Source organism: Lemur catta, chromosome 14, assembly GCF_020740605.2.
Source record: "Lemur catta isolate mLemCat1 chromosome 14, mLemCat1.pri, whole genome shotgun sequence".
In the NCBI taxonomy this organism is placed as follows: Eukaryota; Metazoa; Chordata; class Mammalia; order Primates; family Lemuridae; genus Lemur; species Lemur catta.
In genome coordinates, this window is record NC_059141.1 from 62,745,555 (window position 1) to 62,768,045 (window position 22,491).

At 48.6% G+C, this 22,491-nt stretch overlaps 1 protein-coding gene across 6 annotated transcripts; it reads right to left on the minus strand.

Moving 5' to 3' along the window:
• Nucleotides 1-238: 238 nt before the first annotated feature.
• Nucleotides 239-21,098, minus strand: PRXL2A (peroxiredoxin like 2A). Of its 6 annotated transcripts, none has more exons than XM_045567868.1 (6): nt 20,959-21,098; nt 10,759-10,921; nt 8,230-8,321; nt 4,910-5,050; nt 3,753-3,917; nt 239-959 (listed from the first exon to the last, which is right to left on the minus strand). In XM_045567868.1, exons 2-6 carry the CDS (start codon nt 10,901-10,903, stop codon nt 846-848), a joined length of 657 nt encoding a protein of 218 aa, XP_045423824.1. In that variant the 5' UTR covers nt 10,904-10,921; nt 20,959-21,098; the 3' UTR covers nt 239-845. The 6 variants fall into 6 exon arrangements, with proteins under 6 accessions (XP_045423824.1, XP_045423822.1, XP_045423825.1 ...); XM_045567866.1 differs by having other exon boundaries at nt 10,759-10,938; XM_045567869.1 differs by having other exon boundaries at nt 20,890-21,098.
• Nucleotides 21,099-22,491: the final 1,393 nt, after the last annotated feature.

The window sequence follows — 22,491 nt, forward strand, 5'->3', positions numbered from 1 at the left end:
TCATCCTATGTTCCCTCTCCTCCTGATTTACCTGATTAGGTTAAAAGACCAGTAAGGAAAGAAGCTATCAATTTTATATACCAAAGTCACTCTGCCAGGAAAGACAGCAAAATCACTAACATGAATGACAGGATGAATTTTTCTGGTTATCTAGAGGAGCCGCCCCCTCCCACTCCACCCCTCACAACCCTTTACCCCGTATCTATGGAGAATACTGATTTTTCACTTTCAGCCAATATTATGGTAAATGTTTTTATTATTAGTTTTATATACAGGTGATTTCTGATGCATAACTTTATTAGAGCTAGAGATGATCATTTCTTCTAGAAAAACAAATCTCTGGGGTTAGAATGGAAGACAATGAAACAAGAGATCTCACTTTATTATTTATCTTTATCAAACTAATCTGGAGCATATGAGTTATACTTTGACGTTATATAACAAGTTATTAATAGAATCCACAAAAGTCAAAAACCTTATATTCTCCAATCTCCCAATCAACTTTTCTTAGATTTTTGAAGACATAAAAATAAAATCATTTCAAATAACAGCACTCAAACACCATATACATTTGTAATGAGGTGCAGCAATTTTAAACCTCATATTTTACAGGTTTTAGCTAAAATAACCCTTACGAGTTTCTTAGATTTCTGTCAGCCTTGTTTTGGGGCTACTTTGCCTTTCCGGGGATAAACAGAAGACAGTATTAAAATATGTTAACAATCCACACTGAGAACACTGTACAGGTGGGTTTCTAACTCCTTAGCGACACAGTGGAAACCTGACACCTTCGGAGAACACTGGTGAGTGGCCCTCGTTATCCTGCCTCAGGCAGTTTCACACAATCATTTTCTCTCTGAGGTCGGAGTCTGTGGCTTGATCTTCCTAACAGCTTCCAAAACAGAAAGTGGGTTTACTTTGTCTCCAAATTCTTTTTCTCGGTGCTCCAGAAGAATGCCCTGAAAGGAGGGAAACAAGAAGGATTGTCAGTCCTCAATCTGAATCATACATTCACGACACTGTCAAGTCCTGTGCTCGGGCAGCAGAGAACACACAGCTAAGTCAGGCCTGGCTCCTGCTGCAGAGAAGTTCAGTCTCTTGAGGAAGGTGGAGCAGGGAAGGCCACATCTCAGCAGCACTTTGGTGCTGCACAAAGTCAGTAGTGACTAATTATGATAAAGGCCACCAGGGAAGGCTTCACAGACAATAAAGCATGGGAGGTAAGCAAGATGGCTACAGGTAGAGATGCAGGTAAAAGAACATTCCAGGTAAAGAGAACAGAAGGAAGCTAACACAGAAAAGCCTGAAGGTGTGGAAGTGGAGCTCTGAGGGCAGACTTTTTGGGAGGCACTGAATGACTATCTGAAAAGGAGATCCTCTCTTTCCTTTAGTCTTCCTAAGAAACTGGAGGCCTCTCATTTCTGACACTGTGACAAAAAATGCACTAGGACATAGGATACCCCAAAGTTACCCTAAAGTTTATGGTAAAAAAAGATAATGTGTTTGAGATCAGCATCAAGGAATCCTTGTTAAAGAGTTCTTTGACCCCTTATATCTAGGAACTGAAATCAAGAAAAAAATCTGCAAATATGCTGTGTCATTATTAATAAAGAACTGAAAAAAAAAGAAGTCCCACCACACAGTGGTGACTATAGGGAAGCACATCAGGAAATTTACATTTACTTGCTAATAAAGCATAATGCAGACATTAGAAAAACTAAGAATACATAATGACGAAGGAAAATGTTCATGATACACTGTTAAACAAAAAGAGAACACCTAGTTTAGTAAGATATCATTTTCTTAAAAAGCAAATAAAAGGCCACTCAACTTTGTTTTAATAACCTGTTACCCACGGTGGCTGAGCTCATAGGATGGCTCTCCCGCCTTCCACTGTTCCGCTCTTTCCCAGTTTTCTACAGTGCATACATACTTCTTCTTTAAAGGAAATATGATGAAAGGTTATAATTACAAAAGGAATCCCCACTGAGTGGCACCTGGCACAGCGGGACTGCAAATACTCTACTCCTAAAAAGGACTGAGGTAATTTCTGAAGCTCTGCCAGCCCAGTCAACCTTCCACCAGGGAGGATGAAGGCCAGGAGCCCCAGGGAATAACAAAGGCAAACACCACCCCTAGCAACACCTGGAATGTGCCAGCAGGCCCCTGGAGCACCAGATGAGTCACTGCCAGGCAAGAAAAGGCTGGAAGGTGTGCCAAGCCCTGCCCTAGAGCCCCGAGAAGACAGAGACAGGAAGAGGGAAGGAACTCTACAGTGCCAGAGTCGGAAGAGGTTGGGCAATCCTCTAGCGAAGTGGCCTGCCCTAGTGTGGGGCATCTGGAGGGGGTGGCTGGGAGCCACCTCTGAGGAGAGGCTATGTGCAGGGGCAGGGGCGGGTCTCTGGAGCCGGAGCGATCTGAGTTCCTGGGTTTCATTTCTGGGTCCCACTTACTAGCTGTGTTGCTGGCTGAGTTATTTCGTATTTTCCTTACATGTGGATGGGAATAAAATTACCCAACATCCCAGACTGGCTGTGAGGAAGACATGAGACTATTTATCTGAGCACCTGGAACAAGGCAGGCACCCACTGGCAGCCACTATCACGTAGAACTTTTGATAGATTTACCAGCAAATTAGCAAATAGGTTTAAGTTAAATCAGATACCACTTTATGCTCAATTCTAACAGAGTCAAGCAAGAGCAGTTACCAAGGTATAAAAGAAAGAGATAAGAAATAAAGCTTAAAATAGGATTTCTAGTCCCATTAACTTTTATTCCTCCTCAACTGGGAAAAGTATGCAATTAGCAATGTTATAGCAAGACCCAACAGTGCAGACCAACCTCATCTTTCTACAGAAAGAAAACACTTTCTACGTATGTTAATGCCATGCCCCAGGTTGGCAGAGACAGGCCTAGACGTTAGGCCACCAGTCCCAGGTTCTCCTCCCACGCCCTGCCTGCACTCACTTTGCCCCAGCCCTGCTACACACCCACCCCCCTCTGCTGCCACTGCCCTCCAGGGCGGGGATCACCGTGGCTCGAGGTTGCCCATGCTTCAACAGAACACCTGCCTACCTGCCTCTTGGGCCCACAGAGACCTCATCTCTCCTTTCCACACCTTCCCCTGGGGTCCCCATGCTGTGGACCCTCATAACAAGAGCCTACAACAGGCTATCTGCAGAGAAGTGAGTTCCCTCCTCTCCTGGGGCAGCCCCGACACCCAGACCCCACAGGGAAAAGCATGGTTTCCTCCCACACCTCCTTGCCACCTCCCCTCATCGGGCCTGTTTTTATTCCTTCCTTTCTCTTCATTTTTCCCTATCATCATCATCCTTGACGGCCTGGCAACACTGCAAGGGGGGAAATTCATAAACAGAATGAAAACCATGCTTTCATTCAAGCACAGAAAATGGAGCTTGAAGTCAAGAAAACCTGGGTTCAGGCCCCAGCAGTTCCTTGGTGCAGCTGTTCATTGCCCCTCAGTCCCAACTTCCTCTTCTGCAAAATGATCAGGTTAATTCATGACGTTACTGTGAGGCATGAGTAGATTCACGTGTGAGGTACCAGAAGCAAGCAGATGTGTGATAAACCATTGCCCTCCTACCCTTCCTCATATTCCCTAGATTTCTAGAAGGCAGGTGGGGGGAGGCCCCTAAATAGGGAAAGTCAACCCGCCACCCAGTCCCTGGTCAGGGTCTGTTGCTCACAGACACAGATATCCACAGACCAACAAGTAGAGAGTAAGAATTTACCTGTTTTCCTGGTCCCACCACAAAAACTCCCCCGAGGATGAAGCCTTCACCTTCCAGGTTTCCAGAAAAGCCTCCATTCCAGGCTCGGAAGAAGTTGTACCAAACCCCCAGACGGATGAATCCCATAAACATCATCTTTCGCCTTTGTGGACCGTAGAACCTTTTCTATGAAGTGAGAAAGACAGATCCCAAGTGAGCGGCCCAGATGCCTGCCTTCCCCAGGGAGGAAAGGCTCCCAGCAGGGCATCTGTTCTCAGGCAAAGACCCAAAGCCTGCTGCTTCATGTCCTCAACCCCACCCAACACGGACAGCTCCCACCCAGGACCACTCTCAACTGCCTGAGGAAACTAAATCCTGCCAGGCACAGCGTCCGACCTCAAGGCAGGCCCAACCTAAGGAAACAGATTGCGCTCTCAACTCTGACTTCTCACTAGGTCTTGCACCTGAAGGGTGAACAGTGCTACATTCTGCAGAGGTGGGAGCAGAGGGGACAGAAATATGGCTGCAATGAATTAAGGGACAGGCGGTTTGTGCTAGGGTCCCTACCTTATGGTGGGGGAACCTGATGGCGTTTCAGCTATTTCCTACCCTCCCTAATCACACAGCAGGGAGGGCTTAAGTAATACAAATACTCCTTGACTTATGACATGTCCTGAGAAACACACTGCGAGTTGAAAATGCATTTAATACACCTAACCTACAGAACAGCATAGCTTAGCCTAGACTACCTTAAAGGTGCTCAGAATTCTTAGATTAGCCTACAGTTGAGCAAAATCATCTAACACAAAGCCTGTTTTATAATAAAGTGCTGAATATCTCATATAATTTACTAAATACTGTACTGAAAGTGAAAATCATGATGGTTGTCTGGGTTCTTGAAGTACAGTTTCTACTGGATGCGTATGGCTTTTACCCCAACATAACGTCGAAAAACCGTAAGTTGAACACTCATAAGAAAAGGACCGCCTTAACGGACAAGACAGCTTTTAAGTGTGTGATTGTGTTCTGCTCAGAGGGCTGGGAAAGGCCCTGCAAGTTCAGGGCAGCTGAAAGGAACACCAGCCTCCAGCTCCAGGCCAGACACACCCTGGGCCACTGCACTCTCCCCAGCCAAGCACGATCTCAAATAGTCTGTGTCTGGCTCACAGCACACACACCTTTTCATCCAGGAAGATTTCGCCTTTGAAATAAGGCTGGAAGTCCTTCACTTCAGTCTTGATGTGCTCCTTCACCACTGCATAGAGAGGGATGCCCAGCTCATCCAACTTGGGTTTCAGGGAGGACAGGTCTGCAGCCTCCTGCAGAACACACGGAGGTTCAGGGACATGAACTCCTGCGGCTCTGCAGCCACAAACCACCTCTCTTCCCTGCAGGCTCACAGCATGGCTGGCACGGAACACAGAGGAACAGAGGCAACAAAACACCAGAGGCAACTCAGGCCTGCATAGCCCAGCCTACACCTGTCCCAGCTGGGCACGAGGCTTCAGTACAGGGAACCAGGACCCCTCCTCAGCCCAGGCTTCTTGTCTTCTCCACGATGAAAAGGAAAAGCTAGGCTCCTGTTACGGCTTTCCTAACCATGGTCTGGGGAGCAGCCGTAACACATCCTCCATTCCTGCCTAAGCCTCTTCTCCCCTGCCTTATCTCCCAGCCCCTCCCCAAACAAGCACAGGGCCCAGCAGACACACCCCTCTCAGGTCATGTGGACAGCTGCCTCCACACTGTCACTCAGTCAGCTCCTCTCCCCTTCCTTCTCTCTCCAGCTCAACCCTACCCTCTGGAAAGGTATCCCTGTTCAAAAAAGATTTCCCTGGCTAGTCTAGCTCTGGAGTGAAACCCTGTTTCTCTATGCATATTGTATCTTCCCTGCTTGGTGACATTGTTTGTACCAAGTCTGTATGTTACCACTAAGTTGAAGGCTGTCACTACGAATCCTAAATGTGTCACATAGAAACTATGCCTTCCATTTCTTGGAACTCTTAGTGCCTAGCACATGCCTGGATATACAGCAGGTACTAACTACCAGCTGGAAAGATTTGAAGGTGGAACTAAGGCGGCGAACACAGCTGAGCGAGAGGTACAGACATTCTTGACCCTCTTGAACTGTGTGCTGGATGAATAAACTAAACTGCACGAGTCATGGTAAAGCTTCAACATCAAGAATCAATTCCATTCTTACATTTGGTATCTGAACTAAAAGTCAGCAGGAAATCCTTTTAAATCAGCCCATTCATCTCCAATACAAATATACTGCTGTATGGTGGTGGCTAAATTTAAGTTTTCACTTATTTTCTAGAGTAATAAAAAAAGAATAGCTAATGAAGTAGAATTGATTATAATACATTTATCAAGAGCTACAGTGACTGGCAAATTTTGCCCTAGAGCAGAGAGGACTACAGCATCTGATGTGATCAAAGAACAACTGTGAGATAAAAGGTTGTATTCACTTTTCCTGGGCTCCTTACTCTGGGTATGGCATGCTATAAAGCCAAGAAGTGGAAATTGAGTCATACACCTCCACCCTAGCCACTCAAAATAACTCAGACTGTCATCCATCCATGCTTTTTGAAATATAAGTTTCCAAAATATGTTGTGTCAGGGCACAGACCAGTGCAACGGAAAATAGCTTATAATTAATTAAGGAAAGCTATTGTGCTTGGAACCCTCTGGGTTTCACTGGCCTCAAGAAATCAAGTCAAAACAGGCTTTCTTGCTGGTATTTATAGGTATCACAGATTTGGAATCAAAAGCCCTGAGTGTAAACTCCACCTTCTGTGGTAGGCAGAATAATGAGCCTCTGAAGATGTCCACATTCTCATCTCTGGAACCTGTGATTATGTTATGTTACATGGCAAGGGGGAATTAAGGCTGAAAGGAAATTTAGGTTGCTAATCAGCTGACTTTAAGGAGATTATCCTAGACTATCTGGGTGGGCCCAATGTAATCACAGGGATCCTCAAATGTGGCTGAGGCAGGCAGAAAAGTCAGTGTCATGGCAATGCAACACGAGAAAGACTTGACCAGCCATCACTGACTTTAAAAATAGAGGAAGGGGCCATGGGTCAAGGAATACCAGTGGCCTCTAGAAGCTGGAAAAGACAGATAAATGGACTCCACCCTACGGGCTTCAGAAGGCAGGCAACCAGATTCCACTCTGGAACTCTGACCTACAGAACTGTAAGTTAAATCTCTGTTGTCTAAAGCCACTGAGTTTGTGGTAATTTGTTACAGCAGCAATGAGCGTTAATACACTCCCCAGGCAGTGTGGCTTTGTTACAATCTCTGTATCTGTTTCCTCCTCTGTAAAATAAGAATACTAACAAGCTGTATTTTCAAGCGATATGGTGAGGAACCACTGAGATAACAGGACTAAAAGTGCCCTGGAGGTAAGGGACTACAGGGCATCACGTGCGTCCAGTGGCCCAAGTGGACTCTCCTCCAGCCCAACCACACAAGAACAGGTAAGGTCAGCAAGGTTGAAAGGAAATGCCTCGAGGTCAGGGAGAGCAACCAGAGGAATGAGGATGACAACTGGACAGGGCGGCCATGGCCACTACTTGAGAAGCAAAGTTGTCTCAAGAGCAGGAGTACTGGCATTCCCAGTTTGTCCTAGGAAAGGCAGTGATCTCAGAACCTGGTGTCTGCCACCAACTGGCTGTGTGACCATGGAAGGGCCACCAAACCACTCTGGTCCTTGGTTTACCCATCTGGGGTAAACTGGCTGGCTGGACCAAAGTATTTGCAATGTCCCCTCTAACACTAGCATTTTGTGTTTCAATAATCGCAGTTCCTGCCTTCCCCTGATAAGCTGCCTCACTTAATGATGGCTTCCCTTTGGGGGCCAACTTGGAGACCACCCAGTTAATGAGCTCCAACTTTCAACAAGCTCGCATGCTGCACGTAGCCACACTATCAGCATGGCTAAGATCACACTGAGCTACGGATCCAATGCTGAGAGCACACAGTGAGGAGGCAGAGCTACCATGTTTGAGTGTGTGGCCCTGAACTGTCCATGATGGACTCTGGGAGGTCCCCAGGCGGAGGGAGCCAGGCAGGTCTGTTCTAACACGCGACCCTGAAGTGCTTCCCCATCACGGGGATGGACTGACCATGCCCACATCAGTAGCAATCCAGACACCTCATTTTAATAAGCATATGTCGGTGCTGAGCATCAGGAACGTGGACTTGGACCCGGTCACTACCCTTGATTAAATGGGAAGATGGTCTAGCATAGGACGAAAGGCTTGGGAGTAGCAAAGGAAAGTCAGGTGTGTTGCTAGCCCCTGTAGAAGATGGTGAGTTGTTAAAAAACAGACACAGGCATAAGTCAAAAGAAATACCTAGCGAAAACAACCAAGAACAACCCGGAGTTGATAAAAGGCTAAGCTGGCCTGCAGGCCCCTGGTCCTGGCTGGAAATGCACTAGCCCCTACTTGCCAGGATCCTTTTCTCTTAACAGATCCTCAAATACACTCACCTCCCGACAGAGGAAACAGCCTGGCCTCCGCACAGCCATGATCACAGCTCCATTCCTTTCCCATAGCTCCTTTGCTTTGAAAGTCCTTGGTTCTGAGGGAGAAGAAAAGGAAACTCAATATCTCCCCCCAGCCCAGCCCAGCCCTGATCACTAAGCAGCTCGTGAACCATACTCGGCCACGATGAGGTCAGAAACCAGGCCTGGCAGAGGACCTGCACAGGCATTTCACCTGTGGAAAAGACAAACAGGAAACACAGACAGGGAATATTCACCTTCCTGAGGAAAATTAATAAGACTTAAGAATCCTACTGTATACCCAAAATGACCCTCCCCCATAAAACTCTAATTTCAAACTTGAACACTGGCAATTTCCATTACTGCTGATCTCAAGGGATACTGTGATAATCCTCTGGGGCAGAAACGTGGCCCAAACTGATAAAGTCTTATACTTTGATCCCCACCCCCCAAATCCCACTCTTAAAAACATATTTAAAGAAAATAAGTCAACAGAAATTTTTAAAAATTGTTCAATTAAATATGTTAACTGCAATATTATTAATAGAGGAAGGTAGAAGATGCTCAACGAGGAAGTGCTTTGGGGTAGTACAGTACTGTAGCTGAAGCCAGGCTCAAAGGTCAGACTTAAGTTTGAATCTAGCCGTGTGACCCCAGGCAAGCTATTTTTCTTCTCTGAACCTTAGCTTCCTCATTTGTAAAATGCAAATATCTAGTAGTTCCACTTTGGGCTGTAGGGAGTATTTATTACAAGATGAATATAAAAGTACTCACCACAGTGTCTGATAAGAGTTAGTCAGGGCTCAATAAGCATAAACCCTTATTATTGTATTTTATTTAGTCTTCAGAGATGGGATGTTGCTCTATTGCCCAGGCCAGAGTGCAGTAGCGTGATCCTAGTTCACTGCAGCCTTGAACTCCCAGGCTCAACCATCCTCCTTCCTCAACCTCCCAAGTAGCTAGGACTACAGGTGTGCACTACCACGTCCTGCTAATTTTTAAAATTTTTATGTAGAGATGGGGTCTCGCTATGTTGCCCAGGCTGGTCTTGAACTCCTGGACTCAAGGGATCCTTCTGCCTTAGCCTCTTATAGAGCTGGGATTACAGGCATGAGCCACGGCATCTGGCCCCTTATTATGTTAGTATTTCCCAGACGGATGCATGTTCCTGTGGAATGTTATGTGAAAAAAACAGGCGTAGGGGGGAAAGTCTGTAATCAAATAAGACTGGGGAACCCTGGGACAAACAAAGCATTACAGGTCTCTCTCTGCAGAACTTCGGTTCTTCATTAAGGTGACCCGCTGTGAATCTGCACAATGACAGCGCCAGCACTCCTTTGACAAGCTTCCTCACTTAATGAACAGATGATGCTGGCCTCCATCTGGGGGCTGACTAGAGATCGCCCAGTCAAAGAGACCCAGGTTCACCAGCAAACTCTCCTGCCCCACTAGCAGGACTGAAGCCCCACGAGCTACAGCTCTAACACAGAGCACACAGTGAGGAGGCAGAGACACCCAGTTTGACTGTGGCTCTCAGCTGTCCATGATGGACTTTATGGGGGTTCTCTGAGAAGAGGGAGCCAGGCAGGTCTGTTCTAACATGTGACCTTGAGGTACGTCCTCATATGCTGCAGCTTCATCACAAGGCGCGGATGACCATGCTCAGATCGGGAGCGATCCAGACACCTCATTCCAACAAGCAAGTCCCTTCTGCGTGCCAGGCCCTGTGCCGAGCATCCGGAGCATGGAACTGGATAAACAGTGTCTCTCATGCTTACTTGACTCAGGAACTCCTTTTCTTATAAAGATCCCACAAGCCTGGAATTCCTCAGAATTCACTCTAGAAGGGCTGGTTTAGTAAACAATGGCACTAAATATTATGGAGCAACTTATTATAGTTAGAGAGACACTAATAGCAAGTAAAAAATGCTTTTCATAAGAGAAACTAAAATGTAAAATAGCACTTACACCAAGATCACAACTATATAATAATATGTACACGTGGAAAGGAATATGCCAAAATAAAAACGATTATTGTGTTAGGGTAATGGGGTCATCAGTAGTTTAAAAAGTGTTATGGTTGGTTGGGTGCAGTGGCTGACACTTGTAATCCTAGCACTCTGGGAGACTTGTAATCCTAGCACTCTGGGAGGCCAAAGCAGGAGGATTACTTGAGCTCAGGAGTTTGAGATCAGCCTAAGCAAGTGTGAGACCCTGTCTCTACTAAAAATAGAAACATTAGCTAGGCATTGTGCCTATGGTGCCTGTAGTCCCAGTTACTTGGGAGGCTGAGGCAGGAGGATCGCTTGAGCCCAGGAGTTTGAGGTTGCCGTGCGCTGTGATGATGCCACTGCACTCTACCAAGGCAACAGAGCAACTGTCTCAAATAAAAGTGTTATTTTTTTCTAATGTTGTTACATTGCATTTTCAATTTAAAAAGTGTTATTTTAGAAAGAAAAAATAAGTAAGCCTGTGCCTCAGAAAAGTATTGAGATTGGTGAGGTCACCACTTACCCTTCTCCAGTGTTTTCAGGTCTATATCCTCCAGATACTCCAGCGCTGCTTTCTGCGGCTTGGACAGAAACACGTCTGTGTTGGCCAGGAGCAGTGCCAAGGCAGCAGCCCCCAGGGCTCCTGCACCAATGGACCACATCCCCATGGTGAAGAAACTTGGATCCTGGAGGAAAGACATTTCTGGAGATTGAGAGGAAGGAAGAAGACGTTACTGCTCCCACAGGATAGCTAGGATCTGATCTCCCGTACGAGGCTATGGAGGGGCTGCCAACCAGGAGGCCACGAGACAGGCAGCAGCAGGATCGGAGATGAGACCGGGCAAGGGCTGCTAAGCACCCACTGCTACCAGAAGAACGTGGGGACACAACAGACACATGGAGGTTCCTGCCCCAAGGAGCTCACCAGGGAGTCAGGAACGATGACAGAGAAAGGACAACTTTCTCGGGTGTTTCTCTTGCTGTCCCCTCTCCTCATGCCCCAGGTTGTAGCCCCCAGCTCTGTGGTGCTCTATCACGCTGTGTCCCTTGGAAGCAGACTATTTCCTCATTCTCCTCCTCATCAATGCCTGATTCGCCTTCACAATCCAGGAGGCTCAGCTATTGCCTCCCTGGGTAAGAGCAGATTTCTGTTCTGTGTTAAGAGGATACGCAGAACACTAATCACACTTTGTCACCCTGTCTTTCTTCCTCTTTAGTTTGAGAATCTTTTCAGAAACATGGACCATACCCTGCTCTTCAAGACCCCAGCCAGTGCCCAGCAGGGCTTCATTCATGGTAGGGGCAGAGAGCCTCAGCATATTTCTCCCAATTGAGAATAGCTTTATTTTTTACTCATTACAGAAATAAAATAGGCTCATGGTAAAAGTAAAACAAAAAGGCAATACATAAAACCATAGTCAACAAGAAAGCAAATATCCTCTCAAGCTACGACTTACTGATTGATGGTCACTGCTAACCACCAGTGTGTAACCTGACATTTGTCCCTGTGAAGGGAACTACACAGATGTCTGCCAAATGAACGGGAGCAGGGGCAGAAAGAACAAGGTGCTGCAGTGTCTGCTTCAGAGGCGGCTGGGCAAAGATGTCTGCATGAGGTAAGGGTCTCTGCAATTGAAACGGCGTTCCAGGCGGGTCCTGTCCCAATCCAGCCTTGTTCCCAGCTCTTGCGTGGGTGACCGACTAAGGCTCCCTCTTGTGGGTAGAAACTTGTGGAAGCAGTAGTTTGTCACCCAGCCGTGCTTCTGATAACCAACTACAGTACCTATCCTTCCATTTGGCCCTCACTCCATCCTAGCATCTGACATACACCGGTGCCTTCCTCATTAGGTACCAGCCTGCTTCTGTGTGCTTAGATCACTGTGGGAGACAGACCTCGGTGTGTGTGTGTGTGTGTGTGTGTGTGTGTGTGTGTGTGTGTGTGTGTGTCTCTCTCTCTCTCTCTATGTGTGTGTAAATCCCACCTAACCTCAGCCCTTCTAACCTCTGACTTAATTCTCTCCTGTAGGACTTTGCCAGGAGAGTAATCCTCCAAAGCATTAAGCAAAGGCCTGGAAATCTGAATGTCACTGCCAAGGGAGGGGGCCGTGAGGCACCCACTGCAGTCAGGTAGGGGTGGGAGTGACTCAGCGGTAATGTCATCGGGAAGGAAAGGGTAGGGCAGATTAATGATTAGGCTGCCTGGGAAATTCAGGTTTGAGTTAAGAAATGGAAGAGAACTTCTAGGCATGGGGGTGACCAAATGAAACAGCATTTAAGAAAGAGGAATTGGACATCTACATATTTAGGAAGGGGAAAAAGAAAGGGAGGTTAGAGAGAGAGAGTGTGCGTGTGTTGGGGGGCGGAGGTGCTGCTATGGTATCTCTGAAGCGAAGGACTCCAGCCAGGAGAGAAAACTTTCTCATTCCCCACTGCTCAGAATGTACTCTGTGGACTGGCAGCATTGGCACCGTGCAGAAACATAGAATCTCAGGCCCTACCTCAGAACTAAGGAATCTTAAACTGCATTTTAGCCTAAGACTGGCAGGCAATTCATAAGCACATTAAAATCTGAGAAGCATTGTCTTAGAGCAAAGAATTCAGGACTTTGTGCTTGTTTGGCCATAAGCCACAGAACAAAGTATAGTCACGTGGGCAGGCTGGCCTTGGAGAGCTGGGCCCTCCTCAAGCCCGGCTTCCATCCCCTCAGCCTGCTGTGGGAAGGCAGCGACAGGCACAGGGAGAGTCACACACGCATCTCCACCCCTCTGCCTGGAATATCCTCCCTCATTCTGTGCTTCACAACTCAGACGACTCAAGAAGTCTCCCCAGATGCTCTGCCCACCCACAACTCCGGAAAGGTGTTTACTCCTTCTCTCCTGGGTCCTGTGCCCAAAACACACCCACGGTCCTTCTGATCTGGACCTGTCAGATCTCTCTGCTTTGACTTTGTTCCTCAGTTGATCTCTGACTCTCCTGTGCTTAGCACAGTGCACATTTGGTACTCAGTGGGCTCACCACAACCATGTGCTGAAATGAATTCAATAGAATTGGATAATGAAGATGACTTATGGACAACCAAAATTCCTAGGCCAAGCAGGAAAAAAACTTCTACAGGCCTGCTTCCAATTCTTTTACGTGGCAAAGTTACACATTACTAGATTATAGTTCATAGAACAATTAGGAGGAAAACCACAGCTCTCACCTGCTTGCTGTAAACAGGAGATTCCCTAGAGTCTGAAACAATTTCTGTACCTTTGGGCACTTCCGAAACGTCCCTGGATTTCTGACATGTGTGTATGATTCAGGATCACATGGACTGGTCTCTGATCACAGATTTGATAGGCATTCCTTCATCAGTATGCAAAAGTCAGTTTGTAGCTACCCTATAAAAGGACGCTCTTTGACTCCTAGGACATATCAGTGTACTCAGGACGTCCATGGTCCCTTACAGCCAGCTCCACACCCTTCCAACATGTCCCTGCTGCACTTAGATGCAGACAGGCTCCATCTCCCCACTACCCATCGACAGGCATTTGGCCTGTTTGCTCCTGAGTACCAGGGAATTCAACTCAACTAGACTCAACAGTTATTTCCCCACATTTATTCAGCACTGATTTACTTAATAAATGGCAATTTAGGGGGACACAAAATGATACACAATCCTCAAGGAGATACAGGTTTGGTACACTAACAACAGAAAAGCAAGTGGGAAGGTGAGCAGCTTGGGAAAGGTATGAACGTGAGGCTACGGCAGCAAAAGGACGAGAGTCAGTCTGGGCAGCCACAGAAGCAGCCAGGAGGAAGGAGCTTTGGAGCTGGCGTAGAACACAGGAGGCAGGAAGGACAGGCTAGGCTGGGACTGGGCTGACTGAGCCTGGGAAGCAGCAGGGACTGGGAGCGGATGTCAGTGTTGAAGGCATCCTGAGAACGCAAACTTCCATGTCCCAAAGCCCTCTATCTCCCCACCTCAAGTTCAAGGGCTGGGGCATAAAATCTGGACCTAACCCCCCCCTCCCCCTGGAACACCATTTTCCACCCCAACCTCTACCCCTACCCTGGGCTGTGATCCAGAAGGTGTGAGCAGAGAATCACCGCTTTGGGGAGGTGCTCCCAGTGGGCCTCTAGCAGCTGCCAGGGAGCAGCAGTGAAAATTCACTTCTGGGAACACCTACAGAGTGCACAGGTCCAGGCCCTCAGCCAACCTCCCCAAGCTACAAAGCAACTTCCACTTTGGCACATCTTGGAGCAGGTACCACTGTAACCTGCTGTGCAGTGTGAGCAGACCCTACATCTTGAATCACAGTTATTCCCACCCCCCAAAAAGGGCAAGTAAAGGGAGCTTTACTATCTAAATAGAACAATGCATTTTCACATGGGCCTCTAAGACCACCCATTGGTAAGGAGGCCAGTAAACCAGATTTACTTAGTGTCATTTGACACACATGCCCTAATTTCATTCACTCAACAGGCTTGTGATGTAGTGATCACCCTGTTGGCAACTGACAACACTGAGGTTCAGAGAAGTTCAGTAACTTCCCCAACGTCACAGAGCCAGCAGGCAGCAGTATTACAACCTGTACCCAGGTCAACAGGAACAGGACTCAAGCTTGTAGTCTTTCTACTCTCACACTGTGCCTTCCCACACATTCAGAAGTGGGTTTCTGGAGCTCAAGGGGTATGATTTCCTTTGTCTTAAAGAAAATTAAAAAAAAAAAATCACCCTTTTTTTAGTCATCAAACACATGTACAGTCAAACTATGTTTACTCTAAAGGAAATTTACCATACACCAGATGTCCCTTCTCTTTCCTCCCCTTTCTATCCCCTTCCGTCCAGGAATGGGTCAGCTCCTCTGACAGAGAATAGCAAGGCTGTTTACAGAAGAGCCAGCCCCCACCTGACAGGGCTACAGCATTCAGTCCCCCGCTGTGGGACTTATCTGATCCATCCTGTCCCACAGAAGGTGAAGCAGGATGAGGCCACAAACAAACAACAGCTGTGGCAGCTCAGAATGGCAGCTCCGGTCTGGGAAGAGCACAAGGGTGGGGGTTGGGGAATGGGGAGAACCACTGGACTCCCCAAGCCAAGCTGAGTCAATCCCATCCCAGGCCCCATTTTCCTCAACTTCAAAATGAGAGGGTTGGATGGAGTGTGTGCTAAGGTTCCTAAAGCCTCCCAGAGACATCCTATCACTCTAACAAAAACAGCTTACTTTGGAGTCAGAACATTCTTGGTTCTTCATCGTAACTGCTGCTCCCCTTTGCCCATTTTAGTGTCTAGCTTTGAGACCCTGTCTCTTCCCTACACAAGGCAAGTCTCCTCACCACATGGTCCCTTATCCCCAACCTCAGGCAGTTTAAACCAGTGAACAAGGCACTCACCATCCGCAGCGTCCACACCCCTGCTGCTGCTGACAGAGGCTGAGCCAGGGCTGAGCAGGCAGGCAGAGCCTGGTGGCAGGGGAGGGCTGAAGGCGGGGCTCTCGAGTCACACCTATGCCCCTAAGCTCAGTCACTCCATAGGCAGGACCAGGCCACCCAGAAACCCTGGGGCTCCTTCACCTGCCAACAGCTAATCTCCAGGAAACACTGCCAAGGCCCCTCAGCCCTTCAAAAAGTTGAGCAAAGTTTTGAGTCATTTGCAGTCATGCAGATTATAACATTTTCCAAGTGCCAAAAGACTCCATCCATCTCTGCTATCTGGTACAGACTAATGAGGCAAAGAAGCCCTTAACACAGCCCACATGTCCCACAAGGAGAAGTCAAAGGACGATGTCCCTTTCTCTGCTCCTTGTGCAGGCTGCTCCCTTGCCCCATTCGTCATCCCAGCCCACAAAATCAGCCGGCACCACCACCATCAGCGACCTTCACCTGCTGCCTATTCTTTACCTCCCTTTGCTTTCCCTTTTTTTCCTGCCACTTCAGTGGCTTCTCTCAACCCACACTCCCTTCCTGGGTGACCTCATCTACTTCCAGCACCTCACCCACCACCTTAGTATTGACTTCCAAGTCCCTATTGCTGTTCCTGACCCAAAGTTTCCACAGGGATTTGTAGGCATCATCGTTGCTCTGTACCCAAAATGTTTTGACCTCAACTAAAGTCAATTTCTCCTCTAGGGTTCTAGCCTAGCTTAGTGGATGACACAAGCATCCATCAACTGCTCAAGCCAGAAACTAGGAGTCACATTTTACTCTTCTTTCACTTTCACTGTTCACACCTAATCAATCAGAAAGTTCTGTCCACCCACAAAATGTGTCTTCTACCCATTCTCTTCTCAACCTCACTGTTACTGTCCAAGCCCAGGCCTCTATTTTCTACCTAGACTATTCCAACAACTACTGAACTGAATGTGGCTTGGCTCTAGTCTTGTCTTCTACGTTTTATTCTCCATGCTGCAGCCAGAGCGATTCTAACACACCCAGGCCTCACCACATCCTTCCCTTGCCTTCAGACTCTAATAGTAACGTCCTCAGCGCGGCTGACAGGGCCCTCCACAGCAGAGCTTCAGCCCACTGTTCCAGCCTTATCCCATGCCACTGCAGCAGCCTGGCCAGACAGTGTAAGGCCAGTCTCACACCGTTTCCTTTACCCAAACGCTCTCCCCACCCACGCCAACTAGGTAAACGCCTACCTATTAATAAGGCCCAACACAAATAACACTTCCTCCACAAAGCCTTTCCTGAAAGCTCCAAGAATTGACTGCTCCCTCACCTCCAATTACATAGCACACATGCGACACACACATAACTCGCTGCACAAATGGACTTTGTGTATTTTAGTTACTTACACGTCTGTCTCTATAATATGGTGGCACAATCTGAGGACAGGAGCTGCTGTCTTATTCATTCCTGCATCCCCAGCACTTAACACAGATCCTGGTAACCGGTAGGTATTAAATGTTAATGAAATGATCTGATTTTTACTCTTCGAACTCCACAGTGAGGCATAGTTGGAACTAACTTACAGCCACTCAATTTCACCTCAGTATGCAAGGTAATTTTGGACAGGGCTAGCTTGACATCAAAGAAAACATTCAAGTTTGGGGCTTAGGTGACCTTAGGTTGGGTCCTGGCTCCACTGCTCACTGGCAGGACAATCTGACATAAGCCATGAAGACATTCTGGGCCCGGGTCTCCCCATCTGTATAGACAGAAGCAACAAGAAATTCTGTGAGGTTGTCCCAGCTCTGACATCCCACCCAAAGACTCTAAAGTACCATGTGATTGCAACCACACGAATGTGACATCCAGACAGCAAGCCACGGGGTGCCTGCCACTGCTGCTCTCCTGCTGGGTGTGCACATTCTCACGGCCTCCTTCCCTGGCCTAGCTCCTGACGGTTCAAGGAGCTGCCTCTCGGCAATAATTGATAAAGTCTTAAAAAACAAAGTATCAGCACTGGGTGGGTTAATTCATGTCTGAGACAAGTACAGACAGCATCATATTCTAAACATCAAAGGTACATCTGCCTAGCACAGCCCCACCCAGGGAATCCTCCCTCCTCAGAAAGAGCTGGCCTGAGGCAGAGACAGGAGAGGGAAAAAAGGGTTCCAAGGGAAACCAAAAAAAAAAAAAAAAAAAAAAAGTGCACGTGTGCCTCCTTGCCTCAGGCCCTTGGAGAACTAGGGTGGAAAGGATGCTTCATCTTCCTTCTCTGCTCTCCTCTGTTCTCTTTCCTTCTCTCAGAGTTCTAGTTCAGCTTCTCCTTTATTGAGTAAATGAGGAAACTAAAGCTCAGAGAAGGGGCTGGCTAGTCCAAGGTCACATGGGCAAGGTGGGTTGTCAGTGGCTCTGCTGGGACTTTTCAGGTCTGGGTCCCCCACTCCCAGTCCATGATTGTTTTTCCTGCATTGGACACTCTGGGCCCCAGGCAGCCAGCCACAGGCCAGTGGCCTCTGAGGCCGGACAGTGTGGGGGCTGGGGCTCAGGAAGGGGGACCCTGCAGGTCCTGAAACCTGCTTATTGGCCTCAAGCAGGCGGAGAGCAACACTGCTCCTCAACAGGGCCTGGGAAGTCTGGTGCCTGGAGAGAACACCAGCCTTTCCCAAGCCCAATCCTTAGCAAGCAGCTTATAAACCAAAGCCAAATGTTTTCGTAAGGGTCACATTGCCCATTCTCAGCTGAGAAGCCATTCTGCCCCACTCCTCTCCAGAGTAACAAGGACCTATCAATTCCTGCCTAACAGAATGATGACACAGGCACCCAGGGCCCCATGAGCAATAGGAGATGCCTTCCCATCCACCCTTGCCTTCAAGGACCCTGGAACTATTAGTAGCTAGTTGCCATGAGCTCTCACCTACTTGCCTCACTCTCCATCTCTCAGCTCAGACCCTTGGGGTAGCTGTTGGCCTGGCTCTGGCCCAGCCCTACTCTTAGATGCCAGATTTAGAAAGTTTTGAACAGATGCTAAAAGCAGAACAAGAAGACACAATCAGCTACTGGTGAGGAATGTGGGGGCTGAAAGAAGTCTTTTCCTCTGATAAGTGAAGCTGGAGCTGGAGCGGCCCCAAAAGATCTAGCCATCCTACCCTCATTTGCCAGCCTCCTGTCTGGGCTCAGGACACACGCTCCATCAAGGAAGGCAGGCAAGGGTGATACCACAAAAGACACTGGGCTGAAAAATAAAAATCCTGGGTTCTCACTCTGACTTTGAGAGGTCACCTTGTCTCTCTAGACCTCAGTGTTTTCTTAAAAACAAGGGCATTTTGAAGGGTTGTCATAAAGAATATAAGGGAACAGGAATGTGAAATGCAGCAACACACAGGAAAATTGTAAGGCAGCATTATCCTTCTCTTCTCTGCAGGGCTCAGACTCACTCATCCTCCTATGAGGACAGGACATCTGAAGCCCAAGGACAGACATAAAACACTGATGTGCAGCTGTGTCATTGCAGGCCTGCCTCCTCGGTAGGAGTTCTAGGTCTGGCGGAAACCCTGGCTTGTCTCAGCCCCTCCGGCCTGTCTGGCCATTCCACAACACACACTCTATGCTACCCCTGCAGGAGCGAACACTGCCTCCTGCACTAGCAGAACCCGAGAAGGCAAAGGGCACTGCTTTGTTGTTATCTCCCTGTGCCAGAGGCCACTAAGCTCAGAGGTGAGGCTGGCTCCCTCCATAGCACCTCTGGACAGCTCTTGCCACACAAGCCTTGGCAGAGGAAGACTTGGAGCCTCTGCTCAACATTTCACAAAGAGACAAGAACCCAGCTGACAGGAGAGCTGCTTTATTTCCGAGATATTGACAGAGCCTGGGGCTTGAGCCCTACAATTCTGGTCCTAACCAAACTTTCTGGGTGCCATTTAAATGACACAAGGAGACAATCTTCAGAAATGTCTTTTGTATCTCTTCAGCAGTAATGCATAAGGTCTCAACTAGATGGCATGCCCTTATTAAGGAGGGGGATATGAGAAAGGTCAGACCAAGAATAACTGAGATCTAACTCTAATTCCTAAGAGCTGTGTGAACCTGAATGAGGAACTGTTTTGCACCAGTAAAATGGGAATAATTCCCTAATTACCTTCTGGAGAGTTGTAAGAATCAAAGGATTAAATGTATAGGAGGTGCTGGTAAAGCTACCTTACAAAGAGTGCCATAAATACAATGCATAAATCTTACTTCATTTTTAGATTAGTCCATGATCACCCCCAAACGAGATTTGTACACAAAATGGAGAGTTGTCTGATGAATAAGTATCTTCTAAGGAGTCAGGGCTTGCAGTCTGAATCCCAATTCTCAGCCTCCACAGCAGGAGCATCCAGGACCATACAAGCTGGCTGCCTGACAATGCTTTTCAAAATAAATCCTAAGTAATTATTTTCTTTTTTTAAATCATCTGCCAGGCTCAAAGGTAAATATACTAAAAACAAAAACCCAAAACTAAGGTGAAGTTCAGGCAGTTGGGCTGTGGAAACAGCATGGTGTGGTAAGGAAAAGAGGCAGAGAACCAGCTGGACCCGACCCCGCGCGGGTGTGCGCCCTCCCCACAGCCCTTGCCAGGCAGGGTCTTAACTTCCCTTCTCTTGCCTCTAGCCATGGCCACCTTCTCCTTCTGCTCCCGCCCCTGCAACAACCCTGAGGATAAACTGTTCGATTAGTGCCTCCTTCATCTTTTCATTCCCAGATCTCAGCAGTGTTTTGAAATTTGCACTTGGACTGTTCCCAATTTTAAGTCAGGAAGAAAGGGAACAGGTGCCTCTGGGATCACTCTGAACAAAGCTAGAGCCCGTGCCCCCATAAAATACACGACTCTATGCACAGAGAGGGGGACGGCCAGGTCCCTCGCCTCGAGCTGGTCCACCCGCCAGCCCGGGGCGGCCACCAGACCCACCCCGGCCAGGGCAGACCCCTTAGCCCTTTTCTCAGTTCTTCGTCCTAACAATCGGGCAGGTGGGTGGCGTCAGTCTCACGCAAAGCCCGGGAGCGGGAAGAACTGGCTACATTAGCGCCCGGGTCCGACCTCGGGTCTTCTGACCCCGAGCGCGGGTTTTTCCGCTGGCCGCGGCGGCTGGGGCGGGCGAGAGGTAGCTGCGGGCCGGGAGGGGCAGTGTCTTCTGAGGGGGTCGGGGCCGTCTCCGAAGGAGCTCCACGGCGGGGCTGCTCTGGCCGGCGCCTACTCTCCCTGCGCACCGCCGACCTGGCCCTGCCTCAGTTTCCTCACCTGCGCCGCGGCAGACCCCCGCCGACGCGCGCGTCACGTGCCTCGCAGGGCTCCGCGCGCAGCACCTACCGGGAACGTCCCCTTCCGCCTGCCTTCTCTGGCGCCCGACGAGGGGACGCAGAGGGGCCAAACCCTCCCCGGCCCCGAGGGTCCCAGGGGCGGGTCCCGCGCCTGCGCAGCTTCGCGCCTGCGCTATTTCGCGCGCCGCCGCGCCGGTCCCACGTGATCCGCCCCGCCCCCTGCGCGAGGAGCGCCGGCTCCGCCCCCGTCCCGCTGCCTGGGCAACGCTCTGCGCGGCGCGGACGCCTCCGAACTCCGCTACCCGCGGGCGCGTCCTTGTCCCGCCCCTGGTTAGCACAGCGCCGCTTTGGTTCCCTCCTCCGTGAGTTCAATGTAAGCCCCTGGCAGGTTCTTTAGGGCGCTGCCTGGGGCAGAGGGAAGCTCTGGACTGCGCTAATGCGATCTAGAAGCACCTGTCCTGCACCTGAGGCCCGTCACCTTCCAGTAGTCAGCGTGTTTTCGAATAGTTTTTTTAATGACCCTTTTTATTTTTGCATAGGGGAGGTGGCTCTTCAGGACCGAAGCATTCTGATGAGCGCCCCCTACAAGCTTTATGTACAAATTCAGAATCGCCAGGCTTCGCCGTCACCCCCACGTTCCCTTTCACTCCGCGAGGTTGGCCATCAGCCAGCCAGTGGGAGAGACGGCCTGCTCCTGGGACGTTGCCTGCTCGCCTCGGACTCTGAGCATCACTTTGGCTAGTTTGTCCCCCATCCATCCATTAATTCATTCATTTACTCATAATAAATGCTCGCAAGGTTTTATTAAAGATCACTTAAAAGATCAGTAGAACAACGGGAAGACCAGTCACAGGACAGCTTGCGAAGAGGTAGCAAAGCAGGCTGAGGTGCCCACTGCTCAGAGGTGGCCATTTGCCTGCAGTGCCTTCACCCCCTTCACCTGGGAACTGCCTACTGGTGTACAAAGTCCAAAGGCTTCCCTGATTCACCTCCCTGACTTCCCACTTAGATTCCACGTTCTGTGTAAACTTACACCAACACTTGGACCCATAGAATCATTCAAGGGGGTCTTTCCTTAACTGACCTGTGAGTTCCTTTGCTTCACCTCCAGGATCCCAGAGCCTGGCCCAGGGTCAGCACGAAGATGAACTTGGAAACTGCTATGAAAGAGTGTGGATCTACATTGAGAGTAAGAGGGATCAGCCCGAATGATCATGCAGTTTTCTTGCATGAGTAGGTATCTGATTTGAAGGCCAGAAAATATTTAGTATAGTTTGGTACATTGTGAGTGTAGTAAAAAAAAATGTCATTTTACCCCCAGAGGACCTTTCTCACATCTGCCTCATTTCTCCCTACCTTGTGAAGAGGAGGGGGAAAAGGGTCACTCTTTCTATCCTGAAATTGGAAGTTTGGTCAAAGTTGAGGAAGGTTTGCAGGGAAGGCCACTTAGAATAAATTGGGAAGCCATTTCCTTGGGACATGGGTTCCCAGAGACTGACCATTAATGGCAGAGCCATTGGGGTTGGGGATAGCGGAATTCTGGAGTGGGAGGTGCGCTGAGGCTTTAGCTGTGATATAATTA